The sequence below is a fragment of the Peromyscus eremicus genome, chromosome 14 (assembly GCF_949786415.1).
Source record: "Peromyscus eremicus chromosome 14, PerEre_H2_v1, whole genome shotgun sequence".
Lineage (NCBI taxonomy): Eukaryota > Metazoa > Chordata > Mammalia > Rodentia > Cricetidae > Peromyscus > Peromyscus eremicus.
In genome coordinates this window covers 51,943,750-51,963,501 of record NC_081430.1, presented here as the reverse complement: position 1 = coordinate 51,963,501, position 19,752 = coordinate 51,943,750, and the positions used below count along the sequence as shown (strand labels likewise).

Here is a 19,752-nt window from a genome sequence, read left to right as displayed (position 1 = left end):
CCGTCAACCAGGGACTGAGCTCTCCTGGCTGCTGTGGTCTCCAGGGGAAGTGTGGCCAAGGCCAAGGAGATGCTGGCCAGAGAGAGGAGAATGTTTTCTCCTGGAACAGGAAGGGCCAGCTTCCTCTAGTGGCTGAAAGCAAAGTCTATGTTGCCCACAGAGACTTTGTGGCAGGGCAGAGCAGGCCTGGACGAGCCATCCTGGGGACAAAGGTCCATGGCATCAGAAGCTCCTTGCTCAATCAGGGCCAGTGAGACACAGCCATGAGTGCAGTGATCAACGGTTCCCCCCTCCTCCATGTTCCTTGCTCTGAAAGCTACAGTGGCCTGGAAGACAGCTATAATGACAAGAACATATAGGCTTCCTAGAGCACTTCCCTGTACCAGTGCTTTCTGGGTGTCCTCTGGTGACCTCACCTAGCCCTCCCGGGGACGGTGTTCTTCCGTCTTGATTCCACAGATAAGCAGATGGGAAAGCTAAGGAGGGCCATTAAACTAAGCAAGAGGTGGAAGTGGATGCTGGACTTGATCCCAGGTGGAGCAGGTCGTCAAGGGAGGTTGGGAACATTCTGTCGGAAACACACACACACACACACACACACACACACACACACACACACACACAATCTGCTGGGAGTGCCCTGGGGTCAGAGTGTACCCAAGACTGGACTCTATGGGCCACCAGGGTGCTCATGCCTCCTCCATGCCTGTCCCCGGGTTTGGGAGTGGCTAAGTCCTCTGCAGTTCTCCTGACCCAGGAAGAACTCCGGCTGACACTTGTCCGAATCACAGGGGGCGGGTGGGGGGGATGTCTCATCTGACCGTTCTAGTTCCTCTACCAGTGGACCCTCCTGTGAATCCTGGTTCCACCTGACCCCAGATATTGGGCCTCTTCTCCTGCCTCAGGACCTTGGCATTGGCTGTCAGCTGCGTAGCGCCCAGGTTCTGAGGCCGTTTGCACAGCTCGCTGCTCACTTCCTTGAACTCTCTGCACCTCTGGAGCTGCCTCACCTTACCGCTGGCCCTCTCTCTCTCTCTCCTCTCTCTCTCTCTCTCTCTCTCTCTCTCTCTCTCTCTCTCTCTCTCTCTGTTTTTCCTACATGCTGTTGGAATGCTATGCCCTGTTGGTTTAGCTTCCCCAACAAGAAGTTAACTTCACAGGGAGGTATTCTGCTGCCTCATACACTGCTTATTTCCCAGTGCGTGGCATTGAGTGGATGCAGATATCCCAGCTGGCTCATGCACTCAACCTTGGGGACCAAGGGGATCCTGGGGATCCAGGCCCCTGCCTCAGATCACAGGCATTTCCCTGACCCATCTCTGTCTCCCACTGTGATAAACTACTTTCCTCTGCTCACTCTGTGTTTGGGTTAATCATTAGCAGAATTTGTCATCATGCCACCACATGCCCTGATGTCATTTCCCCATGTGGCCTTGGACAGTCTGAAACTTTTTGAACTCCAGTTCAGTGTCTGTGAAGGAGGAGTCAAGAGAAGGCCCACCTTCCAGGAGGCTGAGCCTGCTGGGAAACCTCTTGTCAGCAAAGCCTCCTCCATGAAGAGGACCAGCCTGTTCCCTTCTGCGCATGCCCATCTGCCTTGGTGAATGTCCTGGTTTGCTGATAAGACCGAGGCTTCATTCTCATTATAGTTAACATTCATATGTTCATCATACATGCATGCGTGCATTCACTCACACATTCATGCATTCACTGTTGCTGTGAATGAGGACTTGAACTGTATGCAGAGGATAGGCTATGGGCCTCAGCTGCTGGCCTGGTGGCTTGGGTCTGGGAGGTGGCGGCAGACACCATGGAGACTGTGGTGGTGCAGTACCTGCTGTGTGGCTAGGCTGATGACAGACCGTCTCTAGTCCAGTGTCCTGCCCAGCAGTCCTATTCTCTTATGTCACTGTGTCTTGTTGGTAAGGGTTCTGATTGTGGTCGATGCATTCTCCAAGGTCCCCCAACCTCAGAACTTTTGAGCTGAACCTGCCTCATGCAGTGAAGGGCAGTGAAAAGCTGCTCCATCCCCCACTGAGCCCCTCCTTAAATGGATCACCAGCAGGCAGGACAGGAAGCATAGTAGCCTGCATCTTCTCACCCAGTTGCCTAATGCAGGAAAGGAAATCTATGGATTACTGATAATGAATCTATTTATTAGGGGATTATATGGAGTATGAACTCACTGATATTCAATATGGCAGTTTCAGTCCAAGAGTCGCTGGAAGGCTGGGATCTGGTCCCACACTGTTTCATGCTGCCTGGCCCAGTCTTCACCATCCAAGAGCAAAGGGTCCCACGTACGTGTTCCTCAGGTCTTAAGCTAGCCAAAGGGCTACGCTCTGGGGGTTGATACCCCAACGTCATAGGTGGAATGAATACCCAGTACATTTCCCCTTTTTTTCTAAGTAAGAAAGTTCTAAACCTAATAGAAAACTACAGTTGACTGACAGCTAGCTGCTCCGGGGTTGGAGGTGGCAGAGGGCTGATCAGCGCTCTGTGAAGGGAAGGCAAAGGGAGGTGTCCTGAGAGAAGAGAGCAGAGGCATGGAGGGTGGGGAGCTCCAGAAGGCTGCAGAGGAGGATCCACTCTGCTAAGAAGAGAGGAAGGAAAGGGGTGGGGCTTCGGAGGTATGGCATATGCTGGAGGTCACTGGGCAGGGTGAGTCTGCATCACTGCCCCCACCTCCCACTGCCCATGGTGTACAGTAGAAGGAGTGCACCCCACCCCCGTGTGTGTGTGTGTGTGTGTGTGTGTGTGTGTGTGTGTGTGTGTGTGTAGGAGAGTGAGTTGTGGTGGACTGTGTCATGATCAGCAAGCTGATTGGGCAGCCCTGGCCCCACATTCCCTTGAAATGAGACTCAACAGATCAACGTGGCCCTGGCACAGGAGTTGGTCCTTGCAGGGAGGACAATGGAAGGCTGGACTTTGGCATGTGCACAGGTTGAGCAGAAGTCACACTTGGCTCAGTGTCCACCGCACAAAGATACACAGGACAGCAGCCCTGCCCTCCCTGCCCATTCGGACGACAAGTGGGGAGCATGGATACTTTTGGAACAGAGTGAGAGTTTAGGACAAGGCCCAGAACCACCTCTTATTTGCTGTTTAATACTCTCTTGAGCCTCAGTTTCTCCTCCTGGCCTCCTTTCAGCTCTAGGCTTGCCATGAAGGTTACATCTAGTGACACATGAATGCCACTAGGCCACTAGGAAATACAGAGTGCCATCTTCCTCCAGTGTCCATTTCTGCACATTGTGGATGCCTGCTGCTCATGCCTGGAACAGACACACACGAGTCCCTGTTCTCCTCTCCAGGGAGCTCTGTGATTATTTAAAACATGTCCTAATGGTTGATCCATGCAGGCTCTGGTGTTTTTAGCACTGTGATGGTGGGTGATGGAAAACAACCTGTTAGCAGGATTTGACACTCAGATGCTTTAGAAATGTGAGTATGCACTTTGAGGAAGAGGATTTCCTAAACCTTAGCAACTGCATCCCTGGTCCTTCCTCAGCTGGCTCCGGGCCAAGGATGGAGTAAAAGTGACCTGGCTGACTAAGTGTAGGGAGAAGTCTATGAGGCAGATGTCCTTCTCCAGCCCTCTTGCTATGGTTTTATTTGTGCCCTGTTCCTCCTGCTGTTCCTGCAAGCAGCACCCACACAGTCTGCCCGAGTCCCGGTGCCTCAGTACTTTCTCTTGGAGACATGTGGGTTTGCCATGAGAGTCCTGTATCCATTCCTTCCCTTGCTTCTGCTTACTGCACCTTGAAGTGCTCATGTTCAAGGCCTGGGAACAAGCCCAAATGGTCCCCTGTTAAAATCAGACTTGCACAGAACTCAAAGGAACATGAACACCCTTACATCCATCAGCAGATTCCACCATTTCAACACATGGCACGCGCGCGCGTGTGCGCACACACACACACACACACACACACACACACCTATATACACTCATATATATAAGGAGATGGAGTGGCATCAAACATATCTATCTATCTATCTATCTATCTATCTATCTATCTATCTATCTATCTATATTTTCCCCTCTAGAATATTTTGAAGTGAATTCTACACCTTCTTGTTTTCTAAGAATTTTTCCCTCCACACCATATAGACTCATGTGACATAGAAGCAGGCATTCTGAAGTATTTGGCATGGTGGCATTTACTTCCGTGAGTTCCCAATGCTGTGCAGCTCTTGGATATGAAGGGAGCTGGAGAGGGTTAGGTTTCCAAGCACTGGCCTTTCCTCAAACAACAAAAATCCCTCAAAGTTTTTGCCAGTGACAGCAAAGCCAAAAGGCATACCAAGGACGACAGTAAAATGTCATTAATTATGTCAGATTCCTCATGAGATGGGTTTGCCTTTCTGAGGAGGACATTGGAACTTGAACTCAGAGCCTCATGTACTGTCATAGTTAGGGTTTCTACTGCTGTGAAGAGACACCATGACCATGGCAACTCTTATAAAATAAAACATCTAATTGGGCTAGCTTACATTTTCAGATGTTTAGTCCTTTATCAGCATGATGAGATATGGTGGCTTGCAGGCAGACATGGTGCTGGAGAAGGAGCTGAGAGTCCTACATCTTGACCCACAGGCAACAGGAAGTGGTCTGAACTAGGCATAGCTTGAGCATAGGAGACCTCAAAGCCTGCCCCCATAGTGACACACTTCCTCCAACAAGGCCACACCTCCTAATAGTGCCACTCCTTATGATCTTACGGGGGCCAATTACATTCAGACTACCACACACATACTGAGAAAACTCCCTCACACTGAGTCACCCCAGCCCTCTTCTTACATTTCTGCTTTGACACAGTGCCTCACTAGGCTGCCCTGATTAAACTCACTATCACATAGCTCCTCCTTGGCCCCAAAGAAGGAGCAGATGAAATGACACAAAAATGCGCTTCTCTGTCTCCTCACTGTGGGAGGGCAAAGCCAGTGAACTGTCAAGGAGGGGCCACAGCTGGAAAAGTCCACTCCAGCAGGCCTGGGGAGAGCACAGAGGAGCACTGCTCTCTACTCCCAAAGACTCTGGGTGCAACCTGCTCCCCCTCCCCCGCCATGGCCCCCCACTTCACTAAAGTTCAAGTGAACAAAGACACAGCAGCTGGGCCTTCCCTCTGCCTGTCCTGGCCTTTCCCATCATTGGAGTTCAGAAAACCTCCTCTCAGGTCTCACATTTTCTTCCTGCCTGGGCCTAGAATAGTTTTTATCCACCAACATGATTTCCCAGTTGGTCTAGCTTCAAACTATTTTAGTCACTTCTGAATGGATTCCAGAGCCCCTGATGAGTCACCCCCATTGCTCTTCCCCATAGCTCCTGACAATCCTACATACCATCATTAATTACTTTTATGGATGAGGAAAATGTAAGGGTAACTCCACCCGTATGTGTGGATCCCCAAGGGGGTAACCACTGGGAACTGCCTGGTCCTCACTGAACTTTCTGCCCCTAAAGCCATCACAGCCAGACTCCAGAGCCTTCTGAGAGGATGACCATGGATTGACACTTTGAAAAGGGTGGGTGAGCTAGCCCTTTGTCATTGGGACAGCGCATCTGAGATAACCCACTGAGAGAAGCAAAAGGTTTGGTTTGACCACAGTTTCAGAGAGTGCAGGCCGGGGTCTGCTGGATTCTCTGCTTTGGGCCTGAGGTGAGTCAAGCTTTGTGCATCTAAAGACACTATCAAGGGGCTGGGGGCTGGGGACAAGGTCAGGTGGGTAAAGTGCTGGTCTCACATGCATGAGGACTTGAGATATATTCCCTGAAATAGAAACAAAAAAGCCCAAAGTAACATGAACTTATGATCCCAACTCTGGGGAGTTAGAAACAGGAGGATCCCTGGGAGTCCCTGGCCAGCCACCCTCAGCAATTTGGTGACTTCCAGGCCTATGAAGAAACCCCGTTCTAAAAACCAAATGGATGGCACCTGAAAATGAATGACAGCTGAGGTTGATCTTTGACCTCCCTATGGGTATGCACATGGATGTACACATACACATTCATAAACACATAGACACACATTAAATAAATATTCAAGAATATCTTAGTCAAGGTTCTGCTGTTGTGAAGAGACACCATGACCACAGCAACTTTCATAAAGGAAAACATTTAATTGGGGCTTGCTTACAGTTTCAGAGGTTTAGTCCATTGTCAGCATGGTGGGAAGCATGGTAGCATGCAGGCAGACATGGTGCTGGAGAAGGAGCTAAGGGTTCTACATCAGGATCTGCAGGCAGCAGGAAGAGATAGCCACTGGGCCTAGTTTGGGCTTTCCAAACCTCAAAGCCCACCCCCAGTGACAAAGTTGCTCTAATAAGGCCACACTTCCTAATCCTTTCAAATGCTGCTACTCACTAAGCATTTAAATATATGAACCTCTGGGGCCATTCTTATTCAAACTACCACAAAAGAGAAAGAAAGTAAGAGCTAGGGTGGAGTTTGGTGGTAGAATGCTGCCTTGCCTTGAATATGCAAAGTTCTGGGTCCCAGTACTGTGAGACTGAGAGGACACACTGGATCGGAGGAAATGTCTGCACCTCAGGCATCTGTACCTAGAATTCTAAAGAACTCGAACAGTTGGATGACAAAGCCACCACACACACCCACTGGTCAGGAAGACCATACCTTCCTAAAGGTGTCTATCATGCAAGAAGCCATGGGTTTTATCACACACACACAAAAATCACCAAATACATAAATGTGAGCTGATGAATTCATTAAAAACGTAAAAGGAAGGTAGGTAATTAATGTCTTTGCAGGTAGGTAGAATTCAAAGCCTTCTTACACAGCCAGTAGGAACGTAGAAAGGGGTGATATCTTTGGAAAGGTTGACAGTCCCATGATGCAGCTCTTCCACTGTAGGTATGTCCTCAGAGGAACAGGAACTAAGGACTTGACAGGTGCTGCCAGTCCCCAGGACGGTTCTTCATCGTCAGCCAAGGGCTTACAACTCAAGGGCCTACCAACCAATGAATGGATGAGCAGCCTGCTCTAGCCAAACACTGTTAGTATGCTAGACAAAGGAAGGAGGTGCCATTTCCTGTTGCAGTGTGTGTGAGCACACCCATGAGCTCAGTGGAAGCCAGACACAGTAGGGTCTGTGTGATGTGACTCCATCACAGAGCATGCAATATGCAGAACGTGGGAATTAATATGTATGCGAAGTGTAATGATTGTCAGGAGCTATGGAGAGGGGTGATGGGGGTGACTCATCCACGGCTCTGGAATCCATTCAGAAGTGACTAAAATAGTTTGAAGCTAGACCAACTGGGAAATCATGTTGGTGGATAAAAACTATACTAGGCCCAGGCAGGAAGGAAATGTGAGACCTGAGGGGAGGTTTTCTAAGCTCTAATGATGGGAAAGGCCAGGACAGGCAGAGGGAAGGCCCAGTTGCTGTCTTTGTTCACTGGAACTTTAGTGAAGTGGGGGGGGCCAAGGCAGGGCAGGGGGATCAGGTTGCACCCAGAGTCTTTGGGAGTAGAGAGCAGTACTCCTCTGTGCCCCCCCAGGCCTGCTGGGGTGGACTTTTCCAGCTGTGGCCCCTCCTTGACAGTTCACTGGCTTTGCCCTACCACAGTGAGGAGACAGAGAAGCACATTTTCATGTCATTTCATCTGCTCCTTCTTTGGGGCCAAGGAGGAGCTATGTGAGTTTAATCAGGGCAGCCTAGTGAGGCACTGTGTCAAAGCAGAAATGTAAGAAGAGGGCTGGGGTGACTCAGTGTGAGGGAGTTTTCTCAGTATTTGTTAGGCTCTGAGTTCGAGTTCCAGTGCCCTCCCCAGAGAGAAAACCCATCTCATGAGGAATCTGACATAATTAATGACATTTTACTGTCGTCCTTGGTATGCCTTTTGGCTTTGCTGTCACTGGCAAACACTTTGAGGGATTTTTGTTGTTTGAGGAAAGGCCAGTGCTTGGAAACCTAACCCTCTCCAGCTCCCTTCATATCCAAGAGCTGTACAGCATTGGGAGCTCAGGGAACTAACTGTCACCATGCTGAATACTTCAGAATGCCTGCTTCTATGTCACATGAGTCTATATGGTGGGGGAGAGGAAAAGTTCTTAGAAAACAAGAAGGTGTAGAATTTACTTCAAAACATTCCAGAGGGGGGAAGATATGGAGGTGTGTGTGTGTGTGTGTGTGTGTGTGTGTGTGTGTGTGTGTGTGTGTACAGACGGATGTGTATATATGAACATATATGTGTGCACACATGTATGCCATGTGTTGAAAGTGAACGAATCTGCTGATGGGTATAAGGGTGTTCATATAACTTCAGTTCGGTACAAATCTGATTTTCACAAGGGGGCATTTGGGTTTGGTCCTAGGCCTTGACCCCAAGCCCTTTGAGCTGCAATAAGCATGTAAGTTAGAGGTCCAACACATGAGTCACAGACTGTGAGTGACAATCTCTACTACTCTGTGGTCACTAGAGGCCATACCCCTGCCAATAGGAGCTGAGTGAACACGGCCTGGACACTTTCTGTGCAGTTATGTGTTTATTGATCCTTGGCTCCAAGCACTGCATTTTGGGTGAGGAAGGTGGAGGCATCCATCTGTTGTGTGAGGCTGGTCAGTGGGGAACCGAGAAAAAGGCTCCTGTGCCCTAAGTAGGTGTACTGGGGGAAAGGAGCTGGTCTGACCAACTGACTCCATGAGTTGTAGGAAAGAGGGCTCCAACACTGTGCCAGATGTGGGCAGGGTCAGGAGCCCCTGCAAGGGACACAAGAGGCAGAGTTTGAGGCAGGAACTGGGCACACAGTGGTCCCAGATGTTGGAAGAAGACTCCAGGCGGCAGGTGTCCTTCTCGGTGCTGGGACTGAGGTTCACATGATTGAACTATAAGTTTGCATAGACCTATCCAGCCCGCAGAAGCTGAAGGCAGACATCGCCACAGCCTAGATAGGGACTGAGCCTATCTGCCAGGGCCCAGGCTTTTGGGTAGAGGCAGATAAAGGAATGGCAGCAGGGAGGGCAACAAAGACAGAATTCAGGCTCAGGAACATGAACTAGTGCTGTCAGGAGGACTGGGAGCCTGACACTGACTGTCCCCAGTGCCCTGTGCATGCTTGAGTCATACAGTTAGTCACTGTCACTGTCCAGTCCAGGCATGCCACAGCCAACCAGAGCATGGAAACCAAAATGCACATAGAGATCCACATACAGGCTCAATTCCTGGCTCCCAGGAAGAAGGCTTACCACTTGGGAAGTTCTAGCCTTTCTTGGGGTTTGTGATCTTGGCCAAAAAGAGTGGGATCTGAGTATTTGTGTCAAAGATCATCATCAGGAATGCCCTGTCAAAACTCAAAATAAATGGGTCCAATATTGCAGACATTAAGACCAATTTGACTCCTGTGGCGGCAGCTGCTTCTGTGCCTGTCTCAGCCACGTCCAGCACAGCTTTGTGGACCACCTGTAGGAGAAAGACATCACTCACTGGAGACCAGGGAGGGCAGGAGAGGAGATTGCTGGAGCAAGCATCCACTGCTGGCCTCAGCTGCTGGTGAGGTTGTTTGTTCCTACAGCGAGCTCTACCCCTGGTGTTTCCAAGTCTCTTCTCAGGATGTGAGATGAGGCATGCCCTGGGTCTGCTCAGTCTCTGAGGATCTGTGTTACCCTCAAACCCATCCTCAAATTGGAGGATGGGAGTAGGAAACTCCAGTGCTTATTCCACAGGCAACTTCTCAGGAGACCCAGATAAAAAGCCAGGGTGCTGAAAGCCATTGTGGGCTACAGCATCCCTCCTGCTCCAGTCTCCTTGGGACACACATCAGGAATGCACAGGGCATGGCTTCTCATTTCCAGACTGCCATGCCCTGCTGGTGTAGAGCTGAGCCCAGGCCTCAGAGTGGGCACTGGACAGAACACCAGACATTGCCAGAATCTGCAACTGGGAATATAGTGTGGGGTCCTAAGTCTTCTCCCCTATTCTTAATCTTTTCATCCCAACTGCCATTCATTCCTTGATGATTTCCTTTACTGCTGCTGTTCTGGGTGCTCGTCAAGAAGTGCTGGCCAGCTCTGCAGTGAAAAAGCTGAGGCTGGAAGTGCATTTGCCCTGCAGCAGATTGTGGTTGGCATCCGCATTATAACACAGGTTGGTGCCTATGGTGGTCTAACACCAAGCACTGGGCTCCTGGGGGAGATTTTGTTCAGGGTGTAGACAAGGGACTAGCTGCATGGTATCCAGCAGGAGTATTTAGGCTGTAATCCAACTCTCCCAGGATGAGGGAATCTCAGAAATGCAGGCTTCTTCACACATTTGCCATTTCCCCACACACCACCTGGCCTTTACCACCCACATTCAGGCACCAATGAGAACCACCCAGTGTTTCTAGGCGTACCTGAGAGACACTCAGGTCCTTGGCCCCTGTGATCCCAGACAGATCAGCCTGTGTGGAAAAGACTTTCCTGATGCCCAGTTGTGGAAGGATGTTCTCCAGGCGGTAGTCACTGGAGATGGAGAACTTGGGCATGTAGAGCTCATCAATCATCCTGAGAATGAAAAGGGGAAATGTAAGAGTTCCTGGGCTCCATTGCCCCATCAACCCATTTTATAGCTGGAGAACCCGAGACAGCCCTCTCACTGGAGCACAGCCCTCTTTCCATCCATGCCTAGAGCATTTGATTTTCCTCTTCCTAATGCATTAATTACCCATCAGTGCCTGAGAGTGTTTACAGGGGCCAGGCAATGAGGCTTGGTACTTCCTGTTCCTCTGAGGAGAATGCTTTCCTGCAAGATCCACAAAATGGAGTCCTTCGCTTGTCCTGTAGACCCTCAGACATCTCCTAATGACACTAGTATATTAAATTTCACTCTGCATCTGACTCCAGCTTTCCTAATCCTTGAACCCTTCTCAATCTCACCCCTCCTCACCTTTTAACTAATCAAATAATGATTAGTTGCATTTCCATCTCCCCACTCTCTCTTCCTCAATTATAAGAGGAACCCTCAAGCGTAAGAATTTTGTGCTGAGTCTCTGATATACTCTCAGGGTCTAAGTCAGAACACGGTGGATAGTAGGTCTTCAAGTCATTATTCAATGAATAGTGAATGAATGAGGGGATGAGATGGCTACACCGGGCAGAGTTGATTCTCAGAGCTGATCTCATCTCAACCTCACTCCTCTCTGCCTTCCAAAACCGATTCAAGATTCCCTGTAATTACAGCCTGTTAGACACAGAGGAATTCTCAGCAGAGGGAAATTCACCCCCACTCTGCCTGTCTCTGTTGTCTCTCTAATCATTACATTAGGTGCTAGTGAGACTCTGAGGGACATGGACACCAGGATGGGGAGCCAGGCCAGCTCTGGTTCCTGTGGATACTCACCTGGGCCTCAGAGAGTCCTTCCATTTCCTCAGGGTCTCTGGTTGCAAGCTGGCTTCCACCTGCTGCATCCTGCCCTCGTCAGGGAGGATGAACAGGGCGCTGGCATTGCCTGTGTACTTCAGTTCCACCACAGAGCAGTTCAGATCCTCATCCCAGAAGTAGGGTGTAGTCAAGTCCTCAATTTTCATCATAGGCACCTTCACAGTCCTCCTCTTGCCCAAGTAGAACTTGGCCTCAAAAGTATCTTCAGGGTCAAAGGGCATCTTCCATTTTCCTAAAGATGAACAGGTAATCAGTTTGTGATGTCACTTGAGAGACCCCACCTCTGTCCCATTTCTGTCCAGCTCCTGTGTTGTGACAGCCATCAATCCAACTTCAACAACACAGAGTGTCCTTTAGGTTGCATAGTCTGGATTGGGAAAAAAAACCCTTGTAGGTGGACAAGTTCCTAGAGATGAGAAGAGACTCCAAGCTTGGTTTGGAAAGGGGAACCTCAAACCAAAGCCTGGCTACTTGAGCTCCTGAGCAACTGTTAGGGTTCTGGGCATGGGATGTGTAACAGATAGATGAGATTAAAAGTGGGAAGACTGGAGCCTGGGGAGTGTTGAGGATCCCTTCTTCCTCAGGAGGAGCCATGTCTAGAAGGCAATGTCTTGTGAGACAGATTTTTAGGGAAAACAGGACAAGAGAGACTGTGTTCTCCCACACTGTGAGCAGTCCATGGTCCCATAGATTGCTGACTAAAATGTGAGTAACTAGTCCTCATGTCACACATGGGCTATGGCCACCTCTACAAATCACAGATATCCCATTCAGACTTATCCTGGATCCCTACAGAGCTTGGTACTGAAACAATTTCTTGGGCTTAGAATCTAGCAGCCTAAACATGCATGTCCACCTCACAGCCAAGCAGCATTGGAGCTTGGGTCCTGAGGCTAGAGAGCCATGCCCAGCCATCCTTCAGGCCATCACTCTGCTTCCACCATTCCCAGCCCACAGCAGTTCTGCAGCCATCCTGTCCTCCTGTCCTCTGTCCTCCTAGCCTCTTTTTCTGTCCATGGCCACCTTGAGATTTTGTTCATTGTCTCAGATGCTGCCCTCCCTCTGCCCTGCACTATGGTGGTATTTTATTTGTACTGAAATGTGATTTTAATTGTATGTTTAGTAAATAAAGTTGCCCGGGGGTCAGAGCTATTAGAGCCATAGCAAAAGCTGGGCGTTGGTGGTGCACGCCTTTAATCCCAGAACTTGGTAGGCAGAGCTAGGTAGATCTCTGTGTGGTCAAGGATACAGCCAGCATTGGAGACACACGCCTTTAATCTCAATACCACAGAAGACCTGAAGGGCTGTACAAAAGACAGTGACGAGGCAGTCATGCGGTTGGTTTTACAACCAATGAGAAGGCAGAACAGAAAGTCTATATAAAGACAAATAGACTGGAAGTAGCTCTCTTTTGGAGAGGTCTCTTGGCTGAAGAGGATAGCTGCAGCAGGCAGGTAAGGCTCTTAGCTCTGATCTTGGTTTTCTTCTTTGCATTGGTTCTGTGTTTCTTATTTAATAAGATGGTCAGTTACATCTACACTGCACTATCCTTAATTCAACCCAGATCTGATTACATCATGACTTCTCTCAGATTCCAAGTTCTGGGCTGTCTCCTAACTCCCTGGTCTCTGTCAAGCAGGGTGTTGTGGGTGTGGGCTCTGCAAGTCCCCCCACTACTTTTACTGATTACATATCAGACTGAGTCTCCCAGCTCTCTTGCACCCAACTCTCATCAGACTCACTGGCCCTGGAGTATATCTTGGGCATTCTAACCTTCAGGATGTTTGGGCTAGCAATTTTACAAAAGCAAAATTCCAGGAGGCACCCACACCCTAAACACAGAACACTGCATGGCTGACACTTCCCTCTCATTAGTGTCTGCTTCTGCATCCCTGGTTTCCCATGTCCAGGCCCAGCTCATTACCAAAATGGCTCAAGGGAGAGGTCCTGAACAGGAATTGCCCACAGGGCTCTTCAGTAGTTATGGGACATGCTACTTTCACCATAAGATGGGTAGGTAGGCTCCTTAGGTCAAGAGGTCCCCAGCCCACCTGGAGTCTCCTAGAGGCAGAGGTTCTCCAGTAGGGATGGACACCTTCTACAGGAGCAGATTAGAAATGATGGAGAGGGCAGACTATGGGACCTCATCTCTGCAGGGAGCAGCCCTGGCTTCTCCCAACACAGGTAGGACTGGACACGCAACCTATGCATTCTGCTAGTTTATAAGTTTAAGTCACAGCCATAAGGAGCCCTCTTAGACTTAGAGCTCAGGAGTTCTGTGTAGTATGTGCCAGGAACCACAACTGTATCCAAAAAAATCCTAGGGGAGAGGTAAGGCCTGTGTGTAGAAAGAAAGGAGGCACTCATGTCTCCAGGCTTGTGAGCACCACCTTTCCAGTGGTCAGCATAAGAATACAAGGTTCCCAGTCACCATTCTTTCTCTCTACTCCCCAAACAGTGAGCAGTCTTACCTTTAAAGTAGATGTAGTTCACCAGCACCATTACTGTCCTCACATCTAGATCTGAGATCAGTTCCTTGATCTTCCCCTGGGTCTGTTTCCTCACATAGTCATTGATGAGCTTTTTGGCCTCATGAGGCTGTTGGAAGTCAGTCACGGAGGCCTCAGCCTGGTACAGTGCCCTTGCCTTCTCCTTGAACTCTGCCAGGATCTGCAGGTGCTTTTCAACAAATATCATGCTGCCTATGCTGATATTCACCTGATCTCCTGGCTGAGTGAGCATGTGGAGGAGGTGCCCAAAGCCCCTGTGGATGTCTGCCTCGGGGGTCTGTGTGAGATTGAACTTGAGACCTCCTAGAATCTCTTCCAGGGTTTTGCTCCTTGCTCCCAGGGACAGGATGGCCAAAACAGCTGAGATGCTGAGTGGGGAGAAGACAACATTTTTATTTGGATTCTTCAAAGCCAACTCTTTGTAGAGGCTGAAGGCAAAGTCAGTGTTGATGGAGGCCAGTATCAGACTGTCCATTTGTGTCCCATTCTTTTGGTCTTCATGGACTTCGGTGTCCTTTCCCAATGTGCCATCTGATTGACAGAGGACAACAGGGCAGATCCCTGCTATCAAGAGCCCCAGAGCTACACGGAGGGCCATCTTCTCTGCTCTCCAGGCTGAAAAGTAAAGATCTTTTGAGTCTGGGAGGACCAAGTGGTGTCCTTGTCCTCCCACAGGGCTGCACTGTGTCCCTGCTCTGCTGCCCTTTGCTGCCTCTGTGACTGTGCATGGGAGGTGCTCTGGTCACTCAGATGGCAGTCCCACAGAATGTGCTCCTGTTATCAGCACTGGAGGAAGCATTGTAGTAGCCCAGTCTCCTCACAGAGAACCAAGACCCAGAGAGGGGAATGGACACGCCAGGTCCACAGAGAAGCCAGAAGAGGAGTGGAGGGGTGGGACGAGCCCGGTCTGGTCAAATTGTCTCCTCTCATTCTCTCCTGCAGAAGGATTCATTAGAAGGCTGGGGACCCTCTTCCTTTGCACTCACACCCCCTCCCCGTAGGCAGAACTTAGGGTCCTTGAAGAAGTGGTTAGCACAGGCTCTAAACTTGCCTCTTGATGAAAAGTCTGGGAAATCTCAAAGCCCTTGACAGAATGTGGTACATGAAGCTGGACCTGGAGAGGAATAATTGAGAGGCAGCACCAGAGACATCTGGTGTCGTGCCAGAGCCTTGGCACCTCCAGAACAGGTCATGGGAGGTCAAACAGGGCAAGGTTCTTTCAGTCCTGCCAGGGAACTACATGTTGCTTTGAACCTCAGGTTTGAAAGGCTTCCTGGTGGGAAGAAAGGTGAGTGATGTCAGTCTCTGTCCCCTGGACCAGATTTTGTTTTGGCTCTTGGGATGGCTGTGTGGTAGCAGGCAAATGGGCAGACTTCTCTCAGAAGCTTGGTGAGTGACCCAGTTTACATTATTGGTAAGTGTCTGGCTTATTATGGGTCAATGGGTTAGTTGTAGGGAATGTCTAGAGGGCTATCTCTTCCATCCACCCCTGGAGTGGGGGCCACAAGCATCCTAAAGGACTATTGTTGAGGGGTTGTCATCATGGTAAACACAGACACCCACAACTAGCCTTGAACATTTGTTCAGGTGTCCAAAGGTGAAAGTGGATAGTAAATGAGTGGGAGGGACAGGAAGAGGAGGGAGGGGACAGCAGGGGGTTGGAGAGATCAAGAAGGAGCGAGAAAGTGGAAGTGGACAGGCAGGGAGATGGGAGGAGGGAGGGCTAGAGAAAGGAGGAGGAGCCAAGGGGGAGGCAGAGGGGAGAGAAGACCAGAAGAGTGTAGGAGGAGACTGGAGGGAGCAGGGGAAGGAGGGGCTGGAGCTGAGCCACATGTCGCCAGGGATGTGAGACGCCTGCAGAGGAGCCAGGGACCTCAGCAAGTTGGCTGCTGTATTTGCTTTCAGACTGATGCAAGCATTTCTTTGGCAAAGCACTGAGCAATACTTTGTGCCAGGATAGTTTCCAGAGGAAAGGGGCTGCAAGGTGTGCGCAGCAGGAGACCTGGCTCAGGGGCTGAGCTATGGCCTTCTTTGCTTCCCTAGTTGAGGGTGAGGCGGATCTGCTCAGCCATGGGATCTATGGGGGAAGTGGGTCCCTGACCCCCAGGCAACTCCTGTCAGCTGTAAGCATGGCAGGACTGCCACCTCCTCCAGACGGACTCTGCAGCCCTCCTGTCTCCCCCCAGCTATGATAGCAGCACACAGGCTAGGCAAGGTCTCAATACTTCCTCCCCGTGGAGGGTCAGAAGGAACAGGCTCCATTCCCTCTCCAGGAGCATAGCCCATGGCACCCACATCTTCATACACATGAAAACCTAGATTGGAAAGATTGGAAAGGAGATTCATATGCACCCCAGAAATATCCCCTGATTCCAATCCAGTGCCCCAGGAAACAACTCATCATTCCTCCTTCAGACCAAGACTTCAGCTCATTGCCAGTACCTAACAGTCCTAGGAAGGTTCTAACTCTGTCCCCAGAAGGTAGGAATCCTGGGTATTACCTGCAGAGTTGATCGCCGCTGCCAGTGTCTATGACAGCTGAGTTCTGATGTTCTGGGTTGCTGCTTGCCTGGTGTGTTGTTCTCCCTAGCACACTAATGCTTATTTATCCCCACTGGGGACTCCTCCCTCTTCTTAGGAAATACTAGTGTGGACAAGCTGTTCTCTGTGCTCAGACTGGAAATGGGCAGACAGAATGATTTCTGGTAATATTGCATTTAGAGGCTTCTGCTAGCAGATCCTTCTGATGGGAAATTGCCCAAAGTGTTCTAAAAAAGACTACCCGATATTCTGGGCATGTCAGAAGCAAACAGACTGTGCACTATCCCTGTCCCACTTGTCAACAGATAGGGCTGCAGCTAACATTTATCCTGTACTTTCTAATCACTTCCAAAAGAACACAACAACTTTATGCCCATGATTCCTGGTTTCTTTAGGGAAATTCACACAGTAATAAACACATGCCTCGATCCTGACAGAACCCCGTCTTCATCAGTGTGACCATCCTGTTGGGCAGCAATGGGCATATTCTCAATAGAGACTCACTCTCCCCTCTTTGGCTCTCAGACTTGATAGGCAAGCTGCCTTGTCTGGCAGTGAAGGAAAACTCCTAGAGGAATCTGTGTCTGCAGAGCCTGGCTGGCTGATCTGAATTTCAGTACTGTAGAGAGATGGGAACACTGCAGGTCAGAGGCTAATGAACTTCTCAGGGGCTAAGTGCTGCTCTCTGGAACAGCCATGTTTCCTCCCTCTGTGTCAGAACCAAACCTTGTGACAATAGAGTCTATTCACTTAGCAGACAACCAGCTTCAATCCAAAAGCTAAGAATGGCAGCAGATGACATCTTGAACCTGTAGAGAAGCTCCCCGATCTTGAGGCACCTGCTTCCCTGAGGTTCCTACCCCTGCATTTTCAACTTGCCTTGATTTGGGGCTTTCTTTGTTTTGTGTAGTTATCAGGTTTTTATGAAACTTCTTACACACTGGAACATGGAATTTGGGCAACTTAAATCTGTGTTCTCAGCTCATTGTTGCTCAAGATGGCTCTTATAAAGTGTCTGTTATTCCCCATAGGATGAGAGCTGTGGTGTTTGTGTCAACAGTGTGGTTAGAGACTCAACGCAGAGGTTTTAGGTCCAAAACTACTCTCCCCAAAATGGAGGTGCTGGTCCTAGCAAGAAGGATTTTGGCTAAATAAACAGAAGCCCAAAGGCAGGTCTCTGTGTTTCAGAGAAGCAGATCATCCATTGTGCATATCTGTTTGCCAAAAGCCACCCTAACCTTCCCACAAATGTCAGCTACCTCAGGCAAGGACACCCAGATCCCCTTCAATCCAGACAGGATGAATCAGCTCAAGGATATCTACCCCACTGTCATATAAAATGTTTTCTGTCATTTTTTTCCACATGGGTGCTGATTGAGTCTTTAAACCTCTCTCTGAACTTCACAAGCCAGACCTCCATTCTCTGAACAGCTCTCAACATTCTTGTCTTCCAAGCTTCCACAGAACATCCCACTGAGCTCTCAACACTCAATGGCTTTTCTGTTCCAAAGTTCCAAAGTCCTTATATGATCCTTCCCAAAATATAGTAGGTCTGTCATAGCAATAGCACACTACACTGGTACCATCTTGTCGTACATAGGGTTTTCTATGGCTGTGATGAAACACTATGACCAAAAAGCAAGTTGGGGAGGAAAAGGTTTATTTGGCTTTTACCTCCATATTGCTGTTCATCATTGAAGAAAGTTAGGAGAGGAACTCAAAAGGGAAAGAACCTGGAGCCAAGAGCTGAATCAGAGGTCCTGGAGGGGTGCTGCTTACTGACTTGCTTCCCTGGCTTGCTCAGTTTGCTTTCTTATAGAACCACCAGTCCAGGAATGCAACCAGCCATAGTGGGCTGCATCCTCCTTCTTCAATAACTAATTAAGAAAATCCTTAGAGCCAGGTCTTATGGAAGCATATTCTAAATTAAGCTTCCTTTCTTTAATTTAACTGTTTGTGTTCCAAGTTGACATAAGACCAGCCAGCAAGGGGCCTATGAGCAAACTGGTCATGGTGATAGAGATAAGGGTTATACATAGGTATGACAACATGGACCACCAGTAAGCAAGGCTTACCTGGCTACATTTGTCACTGAGTGCCAGATCAGTCAGCCAATATACCAACACTGAGCCCTACATATGGCACCATTTTCCTAGATAACTAGCCAATGACCTGGTGGCAGGTTGACCACATTGGATCACTTTTTTCTTGAATAGGAAAATGGCTTGTCTTTACTGGATGTGGTGGTGGGCCCCAATAGACCCATGTGTTTGAATGCTTGGCCCATAGGGAGTGGCACTAGTAGGAGGTGTGGCCTTATTGCAGTAGATGTAGCATTGCTGAAGGAAGTGTGTCTCAATTCACTTCCTGTTGCCTGCAGATCAAGATGTAGAACTGTAGCTGAATGTTTTTCTGTGCTCACCTGGCTCCCATGGCCTCACAGTCCCACATCCACTGAGACCCAAATGAACACACAGAGGCTTATATTAATTAAAACTGCTCAGCCATTAGCTCAGGCTCACTACTTACTAGCTCTTACACTTCAACTAACCCATTTCTGTTAAACTATATGTTGCCATGTTTTCCATGGCTATACCTGTATGCCATTACATGCTGCTCTCTGGGTGGCAGGCTGGTGTCTCCTGACTCAGCCTTCCTATACCCAGAATTCTCCTTGTCCTCTTGTTTTGCCTATACTTCCTGCCTGGCTACTGGCCAATGAGTGTTTTATTTATCAATCAATCAGAGCAACACATATTCACAGCATACAGAACATTCCACAGCATAGAGCTCTCAGCTCCTCTCCAGTATAATGTCTGTCTGAATGCTGCCATGCTTTCCTGACATGCTGATAAGAGACTGAACCTCTGATCTGTAAGCCAAGGTCCAATTAAATGTTTTCCTTTATGAGAGTTGCTGTGGTCATGGTGCCTCTTCATAGTAATAGAACACTAAGACACTAGAGTAGGTACTTACTTTGGTTATGGATTTTCCTTTCTTGTGTGGAATGCTTCTGCCAAAACCATCATCCATGGACTTACAGAATGTCTTAATAACCATGATGTCAATCCACACAGTATTGCTTCTGATCAAGGAACTCACTTCAGAGCCCAAGAAGTACAAATCCATTGATCTTACTCTGTTCCCCACCATACTGAAGCAGCTGGCCTGATAGAGAGATAGGATGGCCTATTGAAAACAGTTACAGTGCCAATTATGTGGCAACAGTCCAGAGGGCTGTGGTAGCATTCTCCAGAAAGTGATACATGCTGCAAATCATTAGCAAATATATTGTATGGTTTCTCCCATAGGCATG

General features: G+C 49.0%; 1 protein-coding gene across 1 annotated transcript; it reads right to left on the bottom strand.

Annotated features, from left to right (window-relative positions):
• Positions 1 to 8,010: 8,010 nt before the first annotated feature.
• On the bottom strand, positions 8,011 to 16,528 carry LOC131924519 (serine protease inhibitor A3N-like). Its single transcript, XM_059279835.1, has 5 exons — positions 16,397 to 16,528; positions 13,857 to 14,510; positions 11,344 to 11,617; positions 10,358 to 10,508; positions 8,011 to 9,426 (listed from the first exon to the last, which is right to left on the bottom strand). Exons 2-5 carry the CDS (start codon positions 14,491 to 14,493, stop codon positions 9,226 to 9,228), a joined length of 1,263 nt encoding a protein of 420 aa, XP_059135818.1. The 5' UTR covers positions 14,494 to 14,510; positions 16,397 to 16,528; the 3' UTR covers positions 8,011 to 9,225.
• Positions 16,529 to 19,752: the final 3,224 nt, after the last annotated feature.